Source organism: Equus caballus, chromosome 18 (assembly GCF_041296265.1).
Source record: "Equus caballus isolate H_3958 breed thoroughbred chromosome 18, TB-T2T, whole genome shotgun sequence".
NCBI lineage: Eukaryota > Metazoa > Chordata > Mammalia > Perissodactyla > Equidae > Equus > Equus caballus.
Window position 1 is genome coordinate 25,461,910 of NC_091701.1, and position 27,821 is coordinate 25,489,730.

Consider the following 27,821-nt stretch of genomic DNA (forward strand, 5'->3'; position numbering starts at 1 on the left):
AAGATGGGATTCTGGTTGCTTAAAATAGTAAATACACCTTCCAAATTCCTAACTTTCATCTGCAAAGGAATTCACTTAATATGGCTCCCCACGTCATCTATTTTGACTTTCACTCCATGAACTACGTCCAAATGACACATTAAAGACTTACACCTAACATGCCTTGTATTCAGGGAGCTGATCAACGTGAAGGGAGAGAGTACTGTTTAGCTCACTGTTATGATTATAATAATGCACATTTTTACATTCTAAGAATCAATCACATAATCTGCTACATATATGCAACAGTTCTAGTCTTCATATGCTTAATAGTAAAAAAATATCATATTAACACCTTTATAATACTATTGAAAATATATCCTAGTATCATCTTTCATTCCCTCTTTACAGTGTTATGTAGTGCATTTTAAGCAGATCATACTACATCCTTATTCTAATGTAATCACTCTGGGTCTAACACTAAGTATTTTTTCAGCTTCAAACATGTTTCTCTCCACTTCAAGATCCTATGCTTCAACCTTACCAAAGAACTTAAGAGTTCTCTTGAGCACACAATGCTTTCCTATGCACTTGTGCCTCTATACATATAGTTCCCTATTTTTGAAATTCTCTTCTTACCCTCATTTGCCCATCCAACGTTTAGAGTGAGACCAATATCAACTATCAGCTCTTTCGGGAAATTTTCCTGAATCCCCTCAAGGAAAATTAGATGCTCCTCATTTTATTCTCCCTTAGCAATTTTTATCTACCTCCATTTTGACATACGAATTCCATGAAAGCAGAAAGTAGGATTTTCTACATACCCAGTGCTTAGGAAAGTGTCTGGAATACTGTCAGTGCTCAATAAAATTTTGCTGAGGTTGATGGAAGAATTGAATATATAGGGAAAACTTTACTGAGTTTCTATTGGTACATTTAAAAAACTTCATTTTGACCTCATACCCATTATTATTTCTTATAAACTATTCTTTGTTTTTCATCATATCAAGAAGAATAAGGTGAGGGAAAGATCCAGATAAATGATGAGTCCCAGCGTCCATGAATATTCATATAAATTAATAATTCCAAAAGTGATAGAACTATTAACAAGTCTCCTCTGTTGGGGAGAGATTACTGGGGGTGGGGAATCTGAGTTCTCTAACTTTTTGAGGTTTCACACAGACTTTCTAAGAGGTTGGTGTGTTTGAGGAACAGGCACCATAGGAGTTGTTTGAACCAAGGAGTAAAGCTCTATATCAAAGCAATTGCTATTTCTTCTCCTACAGATGTTAGGCAAATAAACAGAATAAATATTCTACTGGGATGTGAGTTGTGGATCCATGTTTTGATTTGCATTTATTTAAAATCAACTGAAAATAGAGTACAATTCAGCAACAATTAAAGGTCCATAATGCACCAGGATTTTCACCACAGAAAAGATCAGATCAAAAAATATGGAAGTACTATAATTTAATTTGAAACCACTATTTACCAAGAAGAGAGAGATATACAGAATTTGATATGAAGTTTTAAGAAAGAATCTTTTTTTAAGTTAACTCCTTCAATGTTTGATCATTTTTAAGCTATTAGTATGTCTATACACCATTTTTTATATTTACAAAATTTTCTTGTTTCCATAGTTATTCTTAAAAATAGTAGTATTTGGGGCCAGAGGATACTAATTAGTATAATTTTAACATGAATCAAAGCTGTATATCCACTACAAAAATATTCACTTCCAATAAGCAATAAACTGTTTTAGATTATCCTTTCAAATGCTGAGCTATGATATAGAGCCAAATTACTCAGTCGCCCTTTCCCTACTGGTATTCTGTTAGCTAGTCAGCTGTCTCTAGAAGTCAACATATTCAAAGAAACAGTTGAAACTTAAACTCCAAGTCTCTTTAGCAGGAATTGTTTACCAATTCTATCTGAAAAATCAGTGATAAGAAGTCAGATATCTGTGCAATAGTATATTTCTAATTAAAAAGAATTTATAAAACTAAGATTCTAAAAATGAATATATATCCTTATGTATGTATATATATATATATGTCTGTGTACATATACATGTATATGTACACAGACATATATATATATTTAGAATAGTCTTCAAGAAGTACACTATCCTAACTTTATACAAGTGTCATTTGTCAATATAAACAATATCTGCTATAGCCTTGCAAAGTCGATATAGCCAGATAGACTTGTACACTTGTAGAAGACTTATTCTTTCTAGGAATTGTCACTTTGCTTCTAAGAAGTATTAATTTGGTCCTGAAATCAACCAGTGTTAAGGGTCATAGTCTTTCACTAAACTAACTCAATTACTTAAACTAATCTCTTTGAGAGAAAATGCTGACACTTGAGATGGATTTGAGATTATCTGATCACCTTAGCACAACTCAACACAAAGAAAAGAACATAGCAGGATCAGCTGTTAAGTTGCCTTAGCCTCAGTAATCAAAAGTGGTCTGGGCACACAAACCCAGATCTTCCTGGCTAATTCCAGGTGTTTGTTTTTTAGCTCTAGGCTTATCGACATTTCAAGTGACTTGAGTACACACTGGTGAAGTTTCCCTCCATGTGCTGTAAGCTTTATGTTGCCGACAGATACACTTTCTATAACATTGCTTGTAATCGTACATCTTCTCCATATCTTTGTTTTTGGATTCTGCACTCTAAAATACCCTTTTCTAGCATCATAAACTCATTTTAATTTAGAAAGAGATTGTCAATATTTTTCCACGGGAACTTTTAAACTGGACAAGATCCGATGATACAATAAAGTGAAAGTAAAAACAACAACAAAGTGCTCCAAATTCACTAGTCTTTTTCATCAGCTTCATCAACTTCCTTCTTTCCTTCCTTCTTAGTAGCTACAAGCTAATCTTATGCCACTCTGAAATCAGTGTTGAAATGACTAATCGAACACCACCACAAGATACAATACTTCCTTTAGGGAAGAATAAAAAAATACAGACTTAAATATTTGAGCTAAGAATTAATTAATTCCTAATTCTTTTATTAAACTTAATTTTGTCAAATCAATGAAATCTAATTCAGCTACATTAATTTCGTTTTGGAATATTTGAAATTCATATGAGATTTAAGCAAGAAGTTTTAAGGATTACTAATTTTCCTATGGTGAGTCACTACAGATGATAAAAGTAGCCTTTACCTTGGTCCATTTTGAGAAAGCCTCCAATTTGTAAATTATTTCCAGGATGTTTTAGCACTTTCTCATAAGACTTTAGTTTTATGAATAGTAATATAAAAGAAAAAAACAACTATATAAAATTTCAAATAACACAAATTGGTGTCTAAGATAAATACGTTAGAATTTCTAGAATCTAAAATAAATACATTATTATAGATTGTGGGTGGATGGAGCAAAATGTAATTGCACATATTAGGAAAATTATACTCCAACTGGAAAGTAAAGCAAAATAATCAAACAGAATTTAAAAAATTCTTAATATGCATTATTTCAAGGAGTTAAACGATATATAGAGAATTTTATTCTTTTCTAGATTCCTGATCAAATACACCAATTAAATATAAGATACACTCAGAATTACATAGGAACATGTTCAGAACAGAAAAAAGAAAAATCAGAAAAGAATGATATGTGTGCTTGTGTGTGCACATTTGTATGTTTGGGTGGTGAACTTTTCAGATGTCAGAGTTTCATTCCCTAATCAGTTTTAGCAAATTCAGTGCACATTTTATCCTCTTAAATTTAAAAGGACATTGAGATGTTTGCTGGAAAACAATCACATAGATTACATAATCCCTTTTTCTAGAGACCCAGAAGATAAAAATCCCTTTTTGCAGTGACAAGTGTTCCCATAATCTTTTAACAGAGTAAGAGCAGTTTGTGTCTCAGAAAGTTTCACTCCCTTGTACATTTACATGTATGAACATTTTGCACTGCAAATGTAAGCTAACTAGGGCTGTGAATAAAAAGAAGGCTTTTCTTGTCCATAGCCACTTTAAATGTTAACATAGTGAATTATCTTAAGAATGTCAAATTGTAAAAGTGTTTTGATACATCTCAGTCAATTTGGTCTCTACTAGCCAAATTTGTTTACGTCTTCCAGCATTCTTTGTATGGTTATGAGGAATTCTGTGGAAATATCCTGCATTGAGAAGCCTTGTACTATACAGAATGTGTTTTCATTGCTCATTGTTCATGCAATTTACATATAGTGATATTACAACCAATATGAAACACTATGTAGGAAGAGATGATATTTTCCATTTTGAACGATTTTGAATGTTCTTATCGTAAAATTTTTACAAGCGCATTCCTATATATAAGTACACTCATATACAAAACTCCACTTTTCTTTCTTCAAACGAAGCTAAATTATGGAGATTAAAATATCAGTGTTACAGAAAATCATTAATAATAGATATTTTTTCATTACCCTTACCAGGAAGAAATTGATTTTTCTAGGAGACATTCAGAAAACAATTCAGTTGCTACAAAAGCATTCCCAAGACCAGCATTTCACCTCCAAAATGTTAAACTTTTCTCCTTATTAATTTTCATAAAGGACGTAAATATACCACCAAATGTACCTTTGGTCCTTTCTTAAAAAAAGAAAACACATCCATCTTTGAATTATGTCTTAGGCCTCATGTATAATTACTTAGAGTATGTGCTTAGATCGCAACAAAAAGGCAGTAATGAAAAGCAAAGTGATTTAGACAGAACTGTTCTGCAAAGGAAATGAATTTCTAAAAATCAGTGCAATGTTGAATTAATTTGGTTCCTTTTTTTATTATATGTCTATAGTAGATGAGAAAGTCCTTAGAGACATGACAAGGTTGCTGCCTAACTAACTCTTCAGAAAACATTTTTTCATTGAATGTGACCCAAAATTAGGAGGAAGGTTGAGGATGGGAAAGTGGACTTAGTTCCAATGATGTACTTTTGCCTACAATCAGTCATCTTCTCTCATTTAAACACAAACTATATACATGCGATAAATCTAGGGCTGCCAAAAAGATTTGTTTTTTGTCTATGTGCAGGGGTACTCCTCCAGGCCAAGCAGGCAAACACATTTCTAATTTTCTTTTCTCAATGCAGGAATATTTTATTAAACCACTGTCTCGGGAATGACTATATCTTTTCAGTCACCTAATCCTACTGTCCTATGTAGTTGTGCAAGGCCACAGAATTAGGTAAAAGACCATCTACAGAGGTAAATAAAAAGTAGAAATCCAAATATACTTCTTGTTATTTCTAAGTCCACTACAGGTCATAATAAATTACTTAGGTCTTCTAAAACACTTTATGTGGTTAAATCTAGAAATATTTAAAAGGCCGAAGTGGTACAATCAGCCTCCTATTGGCAAATTCAAAAAGAAAAAATGTTGTCACTTGTGATAAAGATATGAAATTTGGAACAGTTATAAAACTGAATTGGAACAGGAAAGAGTTAGAAGCATAACCAACTATACTCTAAATCTACCTCAGTCTGAAGTATATGCTGATCTTTTCAAAGATCAACATAAATTTAATGCCATTTTATTTTTGTTCAAATACTTTGTTTTTATTTGTATCCCTGTTTTACTATTAAGGCATCCCTTCATCTATTAGATCACAACTCTAAACTTTATTAAAGAACTCAGATATATTTTCGTATGATCCACAGTACTGAAATATGTTTAAGATATTCAAATTTGTGTAATCACCTCTAAGGAAGTATTTGGCAATGTGATGATTTCACTCTTTTAGAAGCTTAGTCACACATGTCTAGCTGAAAATTTTTTTTAATGTAGTAATAAGCTTGAATTATAACTGAAGTGGAGAGAATTAGGCTCTAGAAAATATAATTAATTTCTGAAAAGAAAATTAAATTCTTTAACTCCTATCACTTTATAATTCCTTCCTTTACTTTATGTTAATATTATTCTTTTTAATATACAATTATAACAAAGAATATGTCACAAAGCTTTTAAATAAAAATAAAATCCCTTATTAATTATTATTACACATGTTCATAACTGAAACTAATACTCTGCAGGCTCCTTATGTGACCCTGTCAGAGATCAAGGCTAGGAAAGGAAACTCAGCCAAGGAAGGAAGACCTTTAACTTCTCAGTCTGAATCTGTCCACAGAACAAGAATAACTGGATGTCCATTTAAAAACAAGGAAAAGACCCAGTGACCCAGTTGATCTACGGTTTCTCAACATCCTCACCACTTTGGATTCTTTTTCTGAGATTGACACTTTTTCTGATCTATCTCTTCACCTCTGGTCTTGAATCCAGTTTACTTCGGCCTTTAGGTGGGGAAGTAGCAGCCAATAAGCCCTATCAGGCCTCCAGACAGGTTTTGTTTGACCTATGCATCGTTGACCACACAATGTTTTAAAAAGCAGTAGCTGACTTTGGACACCTTAAACCTATACAGATAAGGAGCTCCTCCTGAAAAACTTTTGGTGACCTAAGACCTTTTCCTACACGGCAACAATTAGTTTGTGTGAATCTGTACAGAGACCAGACATGTATCTCCAGTTTTCTACAGTTCCTTCTATTCCTTATTATCTTACTGACGCCAACATGAAGGACTGATGACTCTCTGAGGTCTTAGCTTCAATAAATATCCTTTGTGTTACATTTAGCCTGTAAGAATCTGAGTTGGAGACTTCTGGTTCAGTGGTTTCTTTCTCGGCTCCATCTTGCAGCCTAATTCACTTGATTGATACCTTGATTCTGTTTCCAGATTTCCTTACCTTAATCGTTGACTTTTTCCTATTTCTTTGTCTGACATTTCCTTCCCCCTCCCCAGCCAGTTCCATTAGAATGTGTCAGTTCTATGAACTTTTTATTAATTTTGGGATCTTAATTATTTTTTCCTCCTATCATTAATATATCATCATGTGCCACAAAATGATGTTTTGGTCAATGATTGACCACATATATGATAGTGATCCTATAGGATTAGTACCATATAACTTAGTTGTGTAGTAAGCTATACCATCTAGTTTTGTGTAAGTGCACTCTATGTTGTTCGCCCAATGACAAAATCACATAAAGAGACATTTCTCAGAACCTATCCATGTCATTAAGTGGCACATGACTGTGTCGGTAAACCATTGACCACCTTAGGATTTAGATGTTAATTTTTAAAAAGAAAGACACTTAATAGTATAACCTCATGGAAATAGTTTTAAGGAAAATTTTCGCATGAATACATCCAAATAGAATATTTGGCTCTGGAGGTTTTACTTCAAATATTGTTCGTTTAAGCAAAGCTTCAGAAAAACAAGCTTATAACCCTGTATGGTATCGATTTACTGTGACAAAGACTTCTCATTTGTCCTTTGCGCAAAAGTAGTCTTTTCTATGAAATATATAATTATTTAAGAGCCCAACTTCAAAATCTAAATGTATTTTTTTTCTAATAGCATTTTTTAATAAAGCACAATAGTTGCAGCTTTGAAATGCATATTGAGTGTCTCTGGCAATAAAATTCACGCTTTCTCAATAACTGATAAGATTATGGTTGAAATAAAAGACAGGTTATAGGTTCTCTTTGAACTTTCCTTAAAATTATAAAAACTTTAATATTTCAGTTCATTGCTCCGCAAATGGACTCACCCCGGCAGTGTATTCCTTCGTCATACCCATCTGAGCAGTCCAGGACGCCATTGCACAGCTGGGATAAATGAACACATTTGTTGGCACCAAGGCAAGCAATGTGATTCAAGGGGCACTTGATCTCTACCTCCTCAGGGCCTGAAGAAAAGATAAAGAAGTATAGAGAGATGTGGGTTAGCTTCACTTTTTTAATACTAAAACTCTTATGCATGAGAAACTACTAGCATTAATTTACAAAACAAAACTATGGAAAATACTACCAGAGGGCAGCTCTGATTCTCAGAGACATCGAAATTAGCCTATGTGATTAAAAAACCTAATTTTTAAAAGCTGCATATGAAATAAAATATTGTGTATTTTTTCATATAATGCATTAAAAACGCAAGAATTCTTTTCAACCTTCAAAGTAGCATGGATTTAAAATCTGAGGGTTGGTTTGAGTCACTTTTCTATCTCTTATCCTCAGATAAGTGGGCAAGGTACTTAAACTCTGTAAGTCTCAATTTCCTCAACTGTGAAATATGGATAATGGCAACTTCTTGGCAAGTCTCTTGTTAGGCTATCAGGTAACACAAACAAAAAGGTGTTAGTAGAATTTAAATAAAGTTGTGTCAACCTAGAAGTTATCTTGTTTTTAATTTGTTCTTTAGAAATATAAAGACCAGCTAGTTATATACTTATTTATATATGGATTATTTTGTTTAAAAAAAACTTTACTGAATAACTTTCATGCAATAGAATTTGCTAAAGTATGAGGAGGCGATGATAAACAGGGCATACTCACTGAGTTTACCTGCTAGTGGTAATGAAACTTTATATAATCACCCTTTGTCTTTTTAAAGATATTCTTAAGTCAGAATACTAAGTTTTTCTCAAAGTTCATCAATTTCAATTCTTTATCAAACATCCAAATTGGATGTTATTGTCTAAACTTCAGGTTGCTAATTCCCAAATCCTATCTACACTTCTATAAGCACTCTCCAAATTCCCCAAATGACTAGTAAGCTTCCCCAGCTCTCCCCAATCCAAAGTGCAGTCATACCATATGACCGCAATCGTGTATTAATCTGACACTGATTATTGCAGCAGTCCAGATTCTACAGTCAGACACACTTAGCATTTAATCGTAGTTCTGTCAATACCCATGAGACATTAATTTATTTAAGCAACTAAGCAATAGTTTTCTCATTTGTAAATGGAACGATCAGCTGAGTCTACCTTGTAGAGTTGTTGTGAATGTCAAAAGTTATTGATGGTGGAGCTGGCCCACGGCGTAGTAGTTAAGTCCAGCATACTCTGCTTTGGCGGCCCAGGTTTGCAGGTTCAGATCTCAGGCATGGACATAAACCACTTGTCAAGCCATGCTGTGGCAGCAACCCACACAGAAAATAGAGGAGGACTGGCACAGATGTGAGCTTAAGGCTAATATTTCTCAAGCAAAAAAAGAGAAAGATCAGCAACAGATGTTAGCTCAGAGTGAATCTTCTTCAGCAAAAACAAAAAAAAAAGGTATTGATAGCAAAGCACTGAGCACTGTGAGATGCAGGCTCAGAGTAAGAATTCAACATGTGTTAATCATGTAAATTAATGCAGCACAGGGGAGTTTTTAATAGACTCCAGAGCCAGATTCTTGGGTCCAATTCTTGGTCCCATCATTTATAAATGGAGTGACTTTGGCAGATTATGTACCTTCTCTGTGCTTCACTAGGTTGTTGTAAGGATCTTATAAAAAGCTCTTAGCATTTCTCCTGGCAAACACTAAATAAGTGTTTGCTGTTATCATAGTTAAGTAAAGAATGTTCCAAGAAGGTGAGTTGCCTACTGGAAAACATTAAAATCTCATAACTTTCTTTTCTATTGCAAGCCCCAAAAGGAGAAAAAAAGCTTAAAAATTTGTTTGACTTTCACTATTTACTTGAGGCAAAATAATGAGAATAATGAAAAGACCAATCTAACATATTCTAGGATATGCAAAATTATGAGAATTGCAGAGATAGTGATATAATAGAATTAGAAAACAAAGAAAAAAGAAAACAAAAATATTACACAAGCAAAAAAAGCAAAGACAACTGGAATTGCCAGAAGTAAGATATATTTCTGAAATGCTTACCAAACATGAATTACAGTTGTATGTGATTTTATTTGATGCTAAAAGAGCTTTCAACCTTTTATGTTTGAGGGATGTAAATATTTTTTTTTCTTTTTTTTGAGGAAGATTAGCCCTGAGCTAACATCCGTTGCCAATCTGCCTCTTTTTGCTGAAGAAGACTGGCCCTGAGCTAACATCCATGCCCATCTTCCTTTACTTTCTATGTGGGATGCCTGCCACAGCAATGCTTGACAAGTGGTGTGTAGGTCTACACCCAGGATCCGAACTGCCGAACCCCAGGCCATGGAAGTGGAATGTGCAAAGTTAACCACTGTGCCACCAGGCAGGCCCCCTGTAAACAAATTTTTATGATGTAGTTTCGCTTGCTGAAGTGTTGCCACTAACAGGTATCCTTGTATTTTTTGCATGGATATTGATAGAATTGCTGCTATACAAGGCTATTAATTTTGTCAAACGCTTGTCACCTCAAAAGCACAACTCATTTTACTGTAACATGTCTCTATAACTGTAGTATCAATATTTTTAAAAATATACATTTATTCCCATATTTATAATTAAAATACAAGTGTATAAATTTAAACCCAAATTATGGAAATAAAAGTAAGTGAAACTTTTTTACTAAGAGTTTTCAGCTATTGGATCTTACATTTGTAAGATTAATCTAAATTCATTTTAAAAATAAAATGTAAAAATATACGTTAGTTTTGAAAAGCTGTAAACGTCTGTGACCAACAGTCACAGAATACTTCTTTTTAAGATTAATTGGCTGATTCTTAAAAATTTGAAAACATGCGTCTTTGCATAAATGTCAAAGTAGTGTTTAAGCCAGACATATTTAGATCTCTGTATAAATTCTGAAAATAACGCATAGAAAGAACCTGAGATATTTTAGAAATTTTATAGTTGGACACCAAAAATGACTTAGTATTTCTTATAAAAATCAAGATTTTTAAAAAATTGCTCCACATCTTGGCTCAAATGAAAGTATGATTTTTCATTTCTAAGACTGTCAGCTAACTGATGAACTTGATAGAACAGGTGAAAGGCACACCTGGTGTTCAGAAGTAGCTCAGCTATTTACAAATTTTGAGACAACAAGAAAAATGTCTGGATTTCACAAAGACAGTATATAGAACTATTAGATTCTTCCTAGTGGTAACATGTAAGGACAAAAGAGGAATTTGTTTGTTTGAGAGAACGAAAGAGTTAATTGGTTATAGACTAGCCACTACAGTATTCCCCATCTTTGGTATCCTCATCTTGGTTTCCATCACCACTGCGTAACCAGTAAGACAGCTGGGCCATAGATTGATGGATTGTACCTTACCCAGTCCTTCCCAAATTTTCATATCGAAGCACATTAAGACAACGATAATGTTTACAAAATACGCTGAAGTAAGTAGCAGGAATTATTTGTAGAGGTTGCCCAGGTCTTGGGAATTAATCTCAAAATTGAGGGCATCAATATCTCAAATCCATTTGACCAGTGTTGGGATAATTCAGTTGGAAAACTGCTAAAACCAGTTGTTTCTTGTTGTTCTTTCTGGAAAATGGTCACAGAGATGGACGAGTCTGAGAAGTAGCAATGCCTGCTACAACTGAAATTCTCCCAGAAACCAGGCAGATGGGCATTTACTCTACTATTGTTTTGGGGAATAGTCTATCCTTGATACCCAATGATCATTCGGGTAGTAAAGGTATGTATATCCCATGAGGCTATTTTAGGCTATCCTATAAAAGGAGAGAAAACTCAGCCTGATTACTACCTGTGTGACAAGAAGGGGCCTGTGATAAAGGAGGCTACATGAATTCCTGAGAATATGTCAATGTTACATTAATTGATTCATCTCATGAAGACTTTTAGGCATTCAAAACATTTCATTTATTTATAAACAGAGTAACATCTTACCCATTCAGCACAAAGTGGTAAGAAAGACATAAGTCTCATCAAATATGTTTTCTGATTAAAGATAATTGAGACAGTACACTTTGTGAAGGGGTGGAGGTTTTTCTCCTATAATGGCAGATACAGTCAAATATCTGTACTAGTTACTTTATCATCATATCTTAGAAGGACCAGCATCCATCCTCTCCCCCAAAGTTAACCTCTCCATCTTATACTCTATCACATCCCACTTTTTGAGTTTTGTCCTATCAAGACTTGCTGCCTGGTTGTATTTCTCCTTTCTATCTTTCCAATGGGTCGAAGTCCTCTGCCTCCAATCTCGTTCAATTTTCTTAACCTAGACTCAAGAATAAAGTTATTTTTGCTGACTGAACTTTCCTTCAAATGGCATCCCTTTTCTCCTATCTTTTCAAAATTTTTCTTAATTTTTTTACTATTTTTTTGAGGAAGATTAGCTCTGAGCTAACATCTGCCACTAATCCTCCTATGTTTTGCTGAGGAAGACTGGCCCTGAGCTAACGTCCATGCCCATCTTCCGCTACTTTATATGTGGGACACCTGCCACAGAATGGAATGGCTTTTAACCATTAAACTTCTCCAAAATATAGACTGTACCTGCTGCATTCCCATTCCCTTCTCACTGTGACCTCTCCTTCCAATATTCTGTGAGCTTCTTCTCCCCAAATTCTCCATGGTCCTGCTAACAGTGAAGCCATCAAACCACATGGAAGAGAGCAAGAGAAGAAGAAAGGAACAGAGAAGAACTACTAAAACAGCCAGAAAAAAAAGTAACAAGATGGCAATAAATACATATTTATCTATAGCTATTTTAAATGTCAATGGATTAAATGCTCCAATCAAAAGGCAGAGGGTGGCAAACTGGATAAAAAAAAACCAAGACCCATATATATGTGGCATACAAGTGACATACTTTAGACCTAAAGACACTCACAAACTGAGAGTGAAAGGATGGAAAAAGATACTCCATGCAAATGGCGAAGGAAAGAAAGCAGGGATAGCAATACTTATATCAGACAAAATAGACTTTAAAACAAAAAGTGTAACAACAGACAAAGAAGGGCACTACATGATGATAAAGGGAACAATCGAATAAGATATAACACTTGCAAATATCTATGCACCCAGCATAGGAGCACAAAATATATAAAGCAATTATTAAAAGGCATAAAAGGAGAAATGGACAGTAACACAATACTAGCAGGGGACTTTAACACTCCACTTACACCAACAGATAGATCATCCAAACAGAAGATCAATAAGGAGACACTGGCCTTAAAGCCACATTAGACCAGATAGACTTAGTAGATATACAGAACATTGCATCCAAGAACTGCAGAATACACATTCTTTTCAAATGCATATGGAACATTCTCCGGGATTGATAACATATTAGGCCACAAAACAAGTCTCAATAAATTTAAGAAAATCAAAGTAATACCAAGCATCTTTTCTGACCACAAAGGTATGAAACTAGAAATCAACTACAAGAAGAAAATCAGAAAAGCCACAAAAATGTGGAGATTAAACAAAATGCTACCGAACAATGATTGGGTCAATGAAGAAATCAAAGGAGAAATTAAAAATTACCTGGAGACAAATGAAAATGAAAATACGACATGACAAAATCTATGAATACAGCAAAAGTGGTTCTAAGAGGGAAGTTTATAGCAATTCAGGCCTACCTCAACAAACAAGAAAAATCCCAAATAAACAATCTAACAGTACACCTAAAGGAATTGGAAAAAGAAGAACAAACAAAGCCAAACATCAGCAGAAGGAAGGAAATAATAAAAATCAGAGCAGAAACAAGTAACATAGAGACTAAAAAAGTAATAGAAAAACATGAAACCAAGAGCTGGTTCTTTGAAAAGATAAACAAAATTGACAAACCTTTAGCTAGACACATCAAGAAAAAAAGAAAGAAGGCTCAAATAAATACAATCAGAAATGAAAGAGGAAAAGTTATAAGAGACACCTCTGAAATACAAAAGATTATAAAAGAATATCATGAAAAGCTACAGGCCAACAAATTGGATAATCTAGAAGAAATGGATAAAGTCTTAGAATCATACAACCTTCCAAAACTGGATCAAGAAGTAGAGAATGTGAATAGTCCAACCACCAGTAAGGAGATTGAAACAGCAATCAAAAACCTCCTAAAAGATAAAAGTCCAGGACCAGATGGCTTCCCTGGTGAATTCTACCAAACATTCAAAGAAGACTTAATACCTATCCTTCTCAAACTGATCCAAAAAATTGAAGAGGAGGGGAGGCTTCCTAACGCATTCTGTGAAGCCAACATTATCCTAATATCAAAACCAGACAAAGACAACTCAAAAAAAGAAAATTACAGACCAATATCACTGATGAACAATGATGCAAAAATCATCAGCATGATACCAGCAAATTGCATACAACAATACCCTAAAAAGATCATACATCATGATCAAGTGGGTTTTATTCCAGGTGTGTGGGGATGGTTCAACATCTGCAAATCAACCAGCGTACTACACCACATTAACAAAATGAAGAATAAAAATCACACGATCATTTCAATAGATGCAGAGAAAGCATTTGACAAGATACAGCATCCATTTATGATAAAAACTCTAAATAAAATGGGTATAGAAGGAAAATACCTTAACATAATAAATGCCATATATGACAAACCTACAGCTAACATCATTCTCAATGGAGAAAAACTGAAAGTTATCCCTCTAAGAACAGGAACCAGACAAGCATGCCCACTTTCACCACTCTTACTTAACGTAGTCCAAGCCAGAGCAATCAGGCAAGTAAAAGAAATAAAGGGGATCCAAACTGGACAAGAAGAAGTGAAACTATCACTATTTGCAGATGACATGATTTTGTATATAGAAAACCCTAAAGAATCGATTAAAAAACTTTTGGAAGTAATAAATACAGTCAAGTCTCAGGATACAAAATCAACATACAAAAATCAGTTGTGTTTCTATACACTAACAACGAAGTAGCAGAAAGAGAAATTAAGAACAAAATCCCATTTACAATGGCAACTAAAAGAATAAAATACCTAGGAATAGACTTAATCAAACCATATATCAGATAAGGGGTTAATATTCAAAGTATAAAAGGACTCATACATCTTAACAATTTGAAAAATCAACAACCCAATTAAAAAATAGGCAGAAGATCTGAACAGAGATTTCTCCAAAGAAGATATACACATGGCCAACAGGCACATGAAAAGGTGTTTAACATCATTAACTATCAGGGAAATGCAAATCAAAACTACAATGAGATACCACTTCACTACAGTCAGAATGGCTATAATTAACAAGACAGGAAACAACAAGTGTTGGAGAGGATGTGGAGAGAAGGGAACTCTCATACTCTGCTGGTGGGAGTGCCAGCTGGTGCAGCCACTGTGGAAAGCAGTATGGAGTATCCTCAGAAAATTAAGAATAGATCTACCATATGATCCAGCTATTCCACTGCTGGATATTTATTCAAAGAACTTGAAACACAAACGCATAAAGATACATGCACCATTATGTTCATCGCAGCCTTATGCACAATAGCCAAGACTTAGAAGCAACCTAGGTGCCCATCAAGGGATGAATGGATAAAGATGTGGTATATATACCCAATGGAGTACTACGGAGCCATAAGAAATGATGAAATCTGGCCATTTGCAACAACATGGACTGGACCTGGAGGGTATTATGCTAATTGAAATAAGTCAGAGGGAGAAAGTCAAATACCACATGATCTCACTCATAAGTAGAAGAAAAAAAGAACGACAAACACATAGCAACAGAGATTGGATTTATGGTTAGCAGAGGGGAAGGGGGGAGGGGGGAGGGCGAAAGGGGTGATTAGGCACACATATGTGCTGATGGATATAGTTAGTCTTTGGGTGGTGAACATGACGTAATCTACACAGAATACAAAATAGATTACGATGTATATCTGAAAGTTATATAATATTATAATCCAATGTTAGAGCAAAATTAATTAATTGATTAAAAATTAAAAGAAAAATTAAACGAAGCTGAAAATTAGGAATCACAGAATTCTAGTCCACTGCTTTCCTATGATTTTCTTTCTAAAAACAAAACAAAACAAAATAAAAATAAATGCCGCTTTGACCCAACGAGTATTTTCAAAATCATGATCATCTCGGTTGCTGGCCACAATGAAACCAAGCTCCTTGGCCTGATTTCATCATCTAATGGAAACCTAATTAGCATTATTTACAACTTACTTTCAGTACTTATACTTTACTTCATCTGGTGTCATCTTCCACTTCCCTAATTACACCAAATGTTTCCCACTTCTCGATTTTTCTGTATGCAATATCATCATCTGGAAAGGAAACTTTCTCTTTATTTTTCACCCAATGAAGTCCTTCAAAGTCAAGCCCAATCTCTGGCCTCCCCATCAAGTTTTCTTTATGAAAAATAGCATGACAAAGTGGAAAGGTTATGAGTTTTAGAGATCACGCCCTTGAATTACAGTTTTTATCTGCCATTTATTAGTTCTCTAAACTTAAGTAAAATATTTAACCTCACTGAGACTCTTCTTTCATATCTAAAACATGCGGATGATAATAGTGTCTCTCTCACATCATTGTTATAAGGAGCCAAAGAAATCATGGATTGAGAAGCACGATACAAACAAATGGGAGTTTTTTTGTAGCTGTCATTGATCCTATTTTGTTCTCTGAAATTGTACAATACAGACGTCATTTATATTGTGTTTTAATTTTTTTTACAATAGAAAATCTTGGTATAGCTTATGCACCATATTGATGTATGCCGTTTCACATGTATTTCTTGAGGCACGAGGTCTTTTATTTATTTTTTATTTTACCCCTTTCACTTTACAATATAAACTGGAACTTAGGATAAATAAATATATATTGATTACTAGTTGATATAAAATCAAGTAAAAAATAATTCGGTATATAAAGTCATCACCGAAAAGCATTAGATGACTTCAAAATTAAAAATTTTTAAATAATGCAGTTCTGGATTTCGTTTGATTGTACCTATCTATTCACTTAGAAGACTAAGATTTGATTATATTTTGCAGAATTATTTGAAACTCAACTTCTAGTAAAGCCTAGTACTGATTTAAAAAAAATACTGAGGAACATAAGCACTATTTCTATTGATAGGCTATTTTATAATATTTAGCTTTTGAATATTGAATACTGTGGAGACTTTCGGTTTATTGAATTGAAGATACCACCATTTCTAAGAATTTGTGGAAATTGCCTTAAAAATGAACTTTTCTAGAATTATTTAAAAACACTTTTGTAGTGTCATTATAACTAAGTAATATATTAAGATTTCTGGAGTACCATTAACCTGATGGCAAATGCTTAATCTTTTCTGTCTCTATGCTTTCTTCATTTTTTTTTAAGAATGCTTTTATACACAATCAGATCCAGTTTCTTAGGAATATTAGAGACTACTACCTTTTAGGGGGGAAAGGTAATTCCTCGGCAATTAAGTATATAGAAATATTGCATTATAATATCTATTAGAATTTTCATAGCTGAGAGATCAAAATAGTCACAGCAATCTAGGACCCTTAAGAAAACTGTAAAGCATGTGAACCACGTTATTTATTCCATGTTGTTTGGGAAAATTACTCTACAATGTAAATATATTTAATATCATATATCTACTTAATATTAAACATAACATTGGATCACATAATACCTTTAGAGAAGCAATACAACTTTCCTAGGACTGTGTTTATTCACAAGGTCCTGTGTGCTTATTTTCAAGCATAATTTATTTTTGCATGAGAGCTACTTCACCTGACAAAGTGATATTTTAATTTAAGTGGAGAAAATGAAAGAAATTTATAGTATTTCTAAGAAAATTAAAATTGGATTTATGTGTTTCAACTTCTAAATAAAACAATATTAATTGATATCATTTGTTAGAGTAATCTATATACACTTGAAGATACAGAAACATGAATAAGAACCTTTAAAGACACACGTACACTCAATCTAATAGTCACTCGTTCAAATTAAATAGTTTCTGTTTAAAATAGGTTCCAGTAATGGCTTATGTGTTTACATATTTCAAATGGATGTTGTGAGGATTCAAGAACGGGCAGAGATGTAAAGGTGGTTGATTTTGTCTGGCTACACTAGCATTAAGCCATCTCTGACACCTGTCCTATTTTTAAAGGCCCTGGGGAAGGAGATTTTGCAGATTTGATAACTTGTTCCAAGTTTTGAAAATCCTTTTTCTTTAGTCCTTACTCTTCAGAAGTCTCAGTGTAGAAAAATTCCTTACATCTAACATACAGAGCTTTATTTATGTATTTAATATATGAAAAGCATGCTTGGTCATCTAAGGAAGATTGTGACATATTAAGGCAATTCTGCTATAACTAAAGTCACCATTGTGTCTACTGTTGTGAGTATGAACACATGGATGGTTAGTTAAGACTCTTTTACTGAAAACTTTATGGATCACATATGGAAATATTATGTTAAAATAGAGAGCTCTACATTTCTGTGTGTGTGTGCTTTCTGCTAACTTTAGAATATATCAAGTGATTTTTATCAGTTTAATTGACTTTTGGTGTCTGAATCCAACAAATGTAGCTTAACTCATAACATTCTCCTGCACTGAAACTGTAAATATTTAGAATATAGTCAAAATTGGCAAGTGAAAAATATTGTATGAACATAGCCAAAGTGTTCTTGTCATTACTATAGCTTTACAAATAAGAATTTTATTGGGTCAATGGACTGTCTTGCTTTCTGACCTTCCACTTAAGGGCAACTAGATAAGAAAATAAATGAAATCACTGCTTTATGAGTGATTGTCATGGCAGCATTGCCGTTCATTAAACCCGGTGCTAAAGGAGGGAACTTATCTTGGATGTAAAAAATCAATGTTATTAGGCGTTTTAAGTGGTCCTTTACTCCTCTCCATGCATCTCTTCTTCACATGTTCTTTGACTTCTCTATTGCTGCACTCTCTTTGTCAAAAGGTCTAGAAAGTCCTTCTCCCCCATTTCTACCTCAGTGAAAACATACTCATATGCTTTGCTTAATCTCTTAGAGCCCTGCTCTTTGCTAGCCAACTTGATAAACTAAGTGCTATCTCTTACAGGTAATGTATTTTGCATTTAAACAAGATTTGCAGAAACACCAGATTAACTCTAAAGATTGGAATTTTAGGCCTCTGTGAAAATGACAAAGATACTTTAGTTAGAGAAAAAGGGGCACTTCATTGATTGATATTCATATCATACTTCTTGGTAGCAATTTCGTTGATTTGTAAAGTTGGCTTTCAACTCTTTTTTTAAATGAATGAATACATATTTAATCAATGAACTGTAAAGAATCCAACTTCAGTTTGCAGCAATCCTACCGAGTTCTCAAAAAGCAAATACATGATCTAGTCATTTCTTAAAACTTCTCTATGAGGAAAAGATACACCCAATGTGCAGATAAAAAAACTAAGGAAGCAAAGGTGAAATGTTCCATTTGGGAGTATCTTTCTCCTGAAACACAGAATAAAAGGTAAGTGTTTCATCTCTAAAGCCAATGCTTTTTCCTCTTGTTCTCTAGGGTTACTTTACCTAGTAACCCAGTGACAGCTCTTGATTGCAGTTTTGAAGTTCAGGGTAATGTGGAAAGTCTACACAATTTGAAGCAGAGATGACTCCCTAATAGGAAATATGTTAACAGACTGATGCCTGACAGGAAAAGACAAGCCAAAATCAGATAGTTCCATACATCTCCCAGAGAAAAGGGGTCTTACTGCAACAAAGAGACAACGAGTGGGAGCTGCCTCCTGGTTCATCCACATGTTAAGACAGCTGAGAGTCATTCCATCTTTGATTCCACAAATGTGTTAGAGGTTGCTTCTGAGCCAAACTGTGTACATGGAGGCAATCGCTATCACCACTTTTAGGAGGGATGTATGTATATATAGACATATATATATTTTTTGAGGAATAGGTAAAAGAAAAGGAATATTTTTCTATCTCTTTTCCTAAATATATATATATATATATATATTTTTGAGGAATAGTTAAAAGAAAAGGAATATTTTCTATCTCTTTTTCTATAGGTCAAGAGAATAGAAGGTTAGATGTTGGTCCTGAATTCAGGCCAAAAAATCAAAGACAAGTTAATATTAAGTAATTAATGGAAGAAAGGATTTTTGTGGTGTGTTGTCCAAAGAATAATAGTCAAAGGTCAAAGGAATTCTAAATAGATAAATCATTACTAAAATCCATGAAAGGCATTATTTAATTCCCCCCCAAATAACAGTAAGTAACAAAGCCAACATTTGATACCTAAATATATAAGAAAACAAAATTAGTAAACAGCAACTGTGCTTCCTTGTTCTCAGATTAAGAACAGATAAGAAGAGTTACTTTGAGGATCCACTAGATGACAAGCATCATTTCTCATCCAATTAGATCTCCACCGAAATTTAGACAAGGTGAAAACAACTCCATAAAAACTGGAGAACAAGCATTTTTATTTTTTAGAGCTCACTGACAACATTAAATTATAAATACTAACTTAAGAAGAAAACTATCTTTCTGATTTAGAGAGAAGTTTGCTCTGTGACCCTTGGTAAAAACAACCAGGACTCACTGAGATATATGTAGACAATGAGAAGAAAGATCTTTTCTGATTCCACTATGACATTTATCAAAATAAAAGTTATTTCATAGGAGTTATTCAGTTCTTATTTCATTTGGGAAAAAAACTCTGATATTTGCTTGGAATGAATGGATAAGAGAAAAATAGAGAAAAGAGAAGAGGAAATAAATGCATGCCTTAAATTACCCTACATATTTTGAAAAGTAATTCTTTGATGTATGTGAAAACAAATAAGCAATTGTTTGAGAGACCTGATTAGCATCCAAATGGTTACAGTAAGAAGGACTGGTTAGAGCACATGCAGTTAATTGTCTTTCACTGGAAGAACCACGTCACAAGACCTGAGGATTTTGATATGAGCCAATTTATACTTGAGAGGAAGACAGAATGTTAAACAGCCCAATTTAAAAGCCATAGGATAGTACAGACACTCTTAAATATAACAGTCTTGACTCATTGGTAGAGTGTATACATTGCATATTTCAGACCAAAAGAGAAATGTTATTGATGAAAGATACTCAAAAGTTAATTTTCATGCCATTCAAAATGTTAACTCTGAAAACGAATTTATGATGCACTTTTAATGAAAACAAACTGTTTTTACCTTATTCAATAAAAGTAGTATTATATTAATGGGATAATTGCTTCCTTTAATAGCAATTAATAGGATAAGTACTTCCTTTCTTCCAGGCTCTATGGTAAGCCCATAATGTCCATTATCTTATTAAATCCTTACAAGAACATTATGAGTTAGGTATTATAATTGCCATTATATAGATGAGGAAATTGAAGATTGCAGAGGTTAAATATGTTCTTCAAGGTCACAGATTTGTAATGCTACTATTTGAATCAGGTCTCTGACATCTTCAAAATCTGGTTTCTTTACTGATTGTCTTATATTGTATTACAATCCCAATCCTGTGTAACCAAGAAACAAACTAGGTAATGAAGCCTACTTATGTGTTTCTGTCTGTCTGTTTCTCCCTCTTTCTTTGTGAAGCTTACAGAAGGATCTTGAGGAAAAGGGAAGAAAATCATGTTAGAAGTCAAGGTGTGAACCATGCTATTTCACTATTTAAACTGCTCTTACAGTCAGGGTAATACCCACATATTTAACAACAGATGAAATACACCATACAGGCTACAGCTTCTACGAGTAACATAAGAGGGAAACTTGAGGGGAATCTTGGCTGGCTGTGAATGACTCATGATCTCTTGCTGTGGGACTGTCACCAATTTCAGCTGTCCAGGCCTGTTTGACCAGGGAGAGGGAAATAAGGACAGGGGATGGCAAGTGGGAGACACGACAGGCTGAGTGGCAAGCAAGTAGGTTGAGGTATGCTAGGATGTTCTCTTTCTTTGTCCATTTTGGCCTGAAGGGGCATGGGATTATTTGAGGATTCCAGGAGGGCACGGGGTAGCAGCTGTTTAATCAGAATAGAAGTGTTTCAATACTTTATCAACCAGTCCTGTTGTAGCATGCATACCAGCTAAATATTAGTCATACTTAGAGGAATTTGTGTTGTCTATTTTCAGCAAATTCTAACAATGACCATGGTTCCCGCACTCTTTGGCTTCTGACAGAATATTTACTCACTATGGCTCTAGGTTGTCCTCAGTAAATAGAAACAAGTTTTCAATGGTATATATTGGTAAGGTGAAGCCGAATTCTTCTAATTATCAGCCAACAGAACCATTGTACAAAACACTTCCTTTAACCATTTAATCAGACTTTCACCATGTGCTTATGTCTGTTTTGGTGGGGCATCCTCTAGATCAAGCAGACTGGCCACATGTCAGTCGTTACCTCTTCCTGGTAAAGTCCTGCTTGTTTTGCCACTTGGCACAGCTTCAGTGCATGGTTTGCTTGGCAGGAAGGAGCCCAGCATGAAAAATGCCAGAGTCACAGGTTCAAATACCATATGGTATAATTATCTTTCTGTTTTTCAGCCACAGATTTTACCTCCAAACATCTGCCACCCATATCTCTTCTTCCTGCTAGAACTGACACAGGGAAAGACCGTATCTTTGAAGCAATACAAATCCCTAAAAGGGAGAATTGATACCACTTAGGATTTAACTGCATATCTAAAAGGATGAAGACTTAGCCAGGGTTGAGTTTGAATTCAATGTGGCAACACTAAATACTCAGCCAAATTCTCCCTGGGAGACCCTGTAAGGAATCACTACAGGGCCTTTGAGGGTCCATAACTGCTTCAGTTCATTAAATAGCACCTTGCCTGTCTTGTTTTAAACTGAGCTGAATGTCTCCAATTTACGTGAACAATTAAACAACTGCTAAATAAACAGTATTTGGCGAATAGTGAGTCAGCAAAAGAAGTTTCTCTTTCCTCATGGAAATCATCAACTGGCAGTACCCACTTCTCTCAAAATTTTCTAAGGCAACTACTCCTTTCACAGCATTTTGGAAATGTAGGTTTGTGCCAAGTAAAGGAATAATACAAAAACAAGGAGATGGAGATTGAGATTGAAACACACACACACTAACACACAGAATCATCACATTGCTAATAGTGTTAATAAAACTAACCCACTAATTGATATCTGAATGATCTGAAAAAATTAATGAACTAGTGATATCCGTTATTTGGATATTAGAGAGGAATTCCGTACATTTATGGGCACTTTTAATGGTCTATGAAATTGCAATACCCTCTTGAAAATTTCCTTGGCTCAGGAAGAAAAATAAAACAATACAGCGACAACAAGAGGAATTTTCTGGTTATCAATGTTGAGGATTATGGAAAAATAAATAATCTCATATGTCAACCAAATACCCCAGGTAGGCTTTCATACTCCATCACTCTATTCTGTTTGAGGGATTCCAAAGCTGGTCAACTTTACTCTGAATCCTACTCTACAGTAAATACTGTTGTAGCAAGATTTTAAGGAGTCTCTCCTCCTTCACCAAATCCTTTTGTCATATAAATTTGCAAAGAAAAGCAATGATTTATTTTTGTTGAGTCTGCCCTTTCTGACACTTCATACCTATGGTAATGAACAGAAAAACTGTCAATGGAAGGAAGAGGAAAAGCAAAGGTCAATAGAAATGTGCAGAATGGAAAATCAGGCATCAGATTACAGAATTGAGCCAGTTTTTATCTGGCCTTAAATTCGTAATATACCTTTTGAAATTAGTCTTCTCCGTAGAAGTTTGAACAGGTACATGCAAGTGAAAAGTTTCCTACAGAACACTTTTCCATTTTTAAGTTTAATACTTATTTTTTCTGTAAATGAATTCAAAACTACCCATTTGTTACTTCAACACATTTACTACATGGAATCTGATAGAAACCTCATTAAAGATGGACCTTTGTAGACTTGCGTGCACACACAAAATTCTGTAAAATAGAAAACAATGTTCTGCTACAAGCAAAACTATATATATCTGTCAGTTTGGGAAAATATACAAATCCTTTACTGCAGCATTTTCCTTTGGGCTCCACCTATGTTCTTATTGCGGTATTATCTGATGAAGTTGATTAATGACCACAATTAAGACAAAATAGCACTGTATTTAAGATAGAAATAATAATCCATAGAATTTCCTTAAGGATGCCTCATTTATTTGTACAGTTGTCATGGAAATGCTGTGTTTTATTAGAGTCTTTTATTTAAAACTGAGATATCTAAAAGCTTCCTTAAATATAAAAGCATAAAATTACCCTAGAATAGTGTCAAGATTTTGATATTTGATGCTGGAGTGCATGAAGGATTCATCTTCTTTGACGTTATTCAACATATTTCACCATTTTGCTACTCTGATCTGATTTTCATGGATTACGTCTCTCAGGAACATTTCCCCACATTTCATACCAAACATTTTATCAATGTCACAGTCAGAGCCATACTATACATATATTCTAAGACAATGCTTCTCAAATTTTAATGTACATATGAAACCACCTAGGGATCTTCATAAAGTGCAAATTTTGACTCAGTAGATCTTGGCTGGGACTGAAATTCTGCCTTTCTCCAAGCTCCCAGGTGATGCCAGTTCTGCCAGTGCACAGACCACACTTGGAGTAGCAATGTTCTCTAAAAAACACATTGCAAATCCAGTTCTTATTTTTTGGAAAAGCGTTCACTGAATTGGAGTCTAAACAAATGGAGCACCAAGTTTTGTTCAACCACAAACTAAACAAAATGTTACTTAAAGAGGGGCAGAAGCACATAATTTTAAACTTGTTATTAATATTAATATATTGGCGCATTCTAGAAATGCTGATCTGCAGTAAATTCATATGAAAGATTTTGTCTTTGGGACAGCATGTGCATTCATATCCTGAAAAAAATCTTCTAATCTTTGACCAGGGATCTTACATTTTCAAAGAAGAAACAAGAAAAAAATGTCATGAATTACAGAATAGGATACCAGATATAAAAAGTGAGAAATTATGCAAAAAGTCCTTGTTTTCCATTATTTGTTTTTAGAAACTGAGAATTGATAGTGTGAAAGTACAAATGAAGAACTGATCCTATGATGTCAGATCTGACAGCTTGGTTAAAACTGTATCAGTCGCTTCTCAATTTACTGCACAGGATAAGCCAAGGATGAACAGCTGTAACAGCTGTGAGTCAGAACTTGAGACTTGAGAAACACTAAAGCAGAAGACCAACATTTGCAAATCCATTTGATTTGAAACTCCTACACGTAAGGTAAATATGTATATGTATAAATAAATCAATATATACACACATATAATTTCCCTCTGATTGTTTTCCTTCTACATCCTACCTCCATTTCCTCCCTTAATTTCTCAAAATTTACTTATTGAAAAGTTAAATGGCTAGTTTAGGTCTCTGAGAAACTGATGCCAAGGACATTTCACATACTTTATTTAGACCGACTACCTTCTCTGCTCTGCTACCTGCAATTGCTTACCCCTCTGCCACTGCATGTAATAACAGTGCTTTCTTCATTTTTTAATTAAGTTGTTAGAGACAACTAGTCTGAATTCACTCGATGTTCTAGTTTAAAGCTGTGAAATGACCTAGAATAACTAATTAAGGAGGTGCAAGGCTTTTCTCTTACTCACGTATTTGTGTGAAGCGAGGGCAGAGGGGAGGACCCAGGAAAAAGCAGTGAGGAGATAATACAATAGAATCAGCACTGCAGGATGACTCTTGTTTGGCCAAATTTCTCTTTACTTTTCTTTAATACTGAACTGCTATAAAAATGCTTAAAGAATTGAATTTGTCCTCTAGGCCTGAACTCTAACGCAAATCTAGCGAACAAAGTGCAAACTGCAAAACGATGAAGAAATATAAGTTGATAACAGTTGATTTTTCTTTTTTTTTACTTGGTAATGCAAAATTACAAGTACTCCATCTTTAAGGTTTCTTGTCAGTGCTGCCGAGTTGAGTCCAACTCTTAGTGACCCTGTGGGCAGCAGAGTGGAATCCTGCCCTGTCTTTTGTGCCATCCTGTCACCTTTCAGTGCTATACCAGACAACACTCTGCTGCTATTCTTAGGATTTTCATGGCCAGTTTTTTCTGAAGTGGGTGGTCTGGTCCTTCTACCTAGTGTGTCTTAGTCTGGAAGCTCCACTGAGTCCTGTCCACCATGGGTTACCCGGCTGGTATTTTAAATCCCAGTGGCATAGCTTTCAGCATCACAGCAACATGCAGCCTCCACAGTATGATAACCGACAGATGGGTGGTGTGCTTCCCTGACCAGGAAATGAACCTGGGCGACGGTGGTGAGCATGAAGTATCTTAACCACAAGACCACCAGGGCTGGCTACCTTTAACGTATTTAACTTAAATTTTAACTTTTATGAAATTAAAGTAATAAAAACTTAATATTCAGGAGGTAACCTCATTCTGAATCTTTTAAGAAATGTTCGTAAAAGTAAAAATGACCTAACACAGTAGTACAACAAACCCGAGAATTACTCAAAGATTGTGTTACTATAAGTATTGTGACTTTTCAAAAGTACATCTCTAAATACTTGAAATTTTGGCTTCAGAACATTAAAAAAAGGGAAAATTGAATTTCTCAGAACAAAACATGCCTGTATAACATTAGCATTTGTTGTTAAGATATTATAAAGTGCCCAAAACTAAGGGCATAATTTATGACCCTAATAAAACATATCCCTTAAATGCTTAAATTGCTGAAAAGGAATAGTGGAATAACATGCAAGTGTTTTTTAAATAGGGACATTTTGTTTGTCTGAAATTAATGTCTTCATCTGTGGCACTTTAACAACTTGTTCTGTGTTAAAAGTTCTACCGAGAAATGAAAGTCCCAGCCGTTTAAAATCTGTCATTTTGTTGGGTAAGGTTCTGAGTAATATAGTTCCATAGGCTACAATTCTGGACCTTTTCTCTTCAAGACATTTTTTTGATGTGAGTTTTAGGTCACTGTCATTTTGAAATATAAATGCTCTTGCAAGTTTCCTACCTGGTAAAATAACTTTTCACAATGGTATCCCTTTATATCCTTCACTATCTATTATGGCCTCAGTGAAAGTGCTGGGAAAAATTTTTTTTACCAAAGATTTCAGTCCCTCAAAATGAATCCAAATCTGTCTCTAATCCTCACGTCCCAACCTGTAAAAGAGCTGTGTTCTGGCTGGCGCTTAGAGCAACTGCATTATGGCCAATATCTTTTCAGTCATTCCAGGTACAGGTTGTTGGAAAGAAACGACCTCTCCAGACCACTCCAAAGTTAACCAGTTCCCACAGGTAAGTGGCTAACATCTCCCGCAACATTCTCTGCATGATGTCTGCCTTTGAGTAGCAATGTACTGTTATATGATTTTGTTGTAAATATACTTAAAATTCAATTATGGCTTCTACAAAGCTGGCCTTGGCTTAGGTAGGCAAATACCAACATCCAATCTGCTCCATCTAGGCTCCATGTCCTCAGGCCCTAAGCAACGTTATTATAGATTCCATTTTCAGCAATGTCTCCTTACATGGCTTCATGTCTCTGCTCTGGTCTGAGAAACTAGAGAAGAGAATATGTTGCTTAATTCGCAAGAAATGCTTTTCCTTGAAAATGATATAGCTAACATTTACTAAATGCGTCCCATACATCAGGCAATGTTCTAAAGCCCTTTGGAATTAACTGACTCAGCCTTCTGATGAATATTATGAGGTACACTTATTATTCCTATTTTACAGGTCAGGAAACAGAGACCAAGAAGTTAGATATCTTATCCAAAGTCATAGCTAATATTTTGTGGAATCAGGATTCCAACTCAGGCATTTTGGCTTCATGGCCCACACAATTACGCACAATGACCTATTGACTATGAAACCATATTGGCAGAGTAGACTCTCTGCATTCCTGTAATGCTTATGCCTTTTACATGTTCACACACTGGAAATTTGTGCCTTTTGACTATTTTCACCCATTTCCTCCACCCCCTAACCCCCACCTCTGCCAACCGCCAATCTGTTCTCTATTTCTATGAGTTCATTTTTTTTTTTTTTTAAAGATTTTATTTTTTCCTTTTTCTCCCCAAAGCCCCCCGGTACATAGATGTGTATTCTTCGTTGTGGGTTCCTCTAG

The 27,821-nt window shown here is 34.6% G+C and overlaps 1 protein-coding gene across 3 annotated transcripts in view; it reads right to left on the reverse strand.

The window, feature by feature from the left end:
• Positions 1-27,821, reverse strand: part of LRP1B (LDL receptor related protein 1B) — a 1,824,397-nt gene that overhangs the window by 1,201,278 nt on the left and 595,298 nt on the right. For all 3 annotated transcript variants that reach the window (XM_070241833.1, XM_023622537.2, XM_023622536.2), the window contains one exon: positions 7,597-7,734. In XM_070241833.1, coding sequence (XP_070097934.1) covers positions 7,597-7,734 — 138 coding nt within the window. The remainder of the gene's footprint in view (positions 1-7,596; positions 7,735-27,821) is intronic.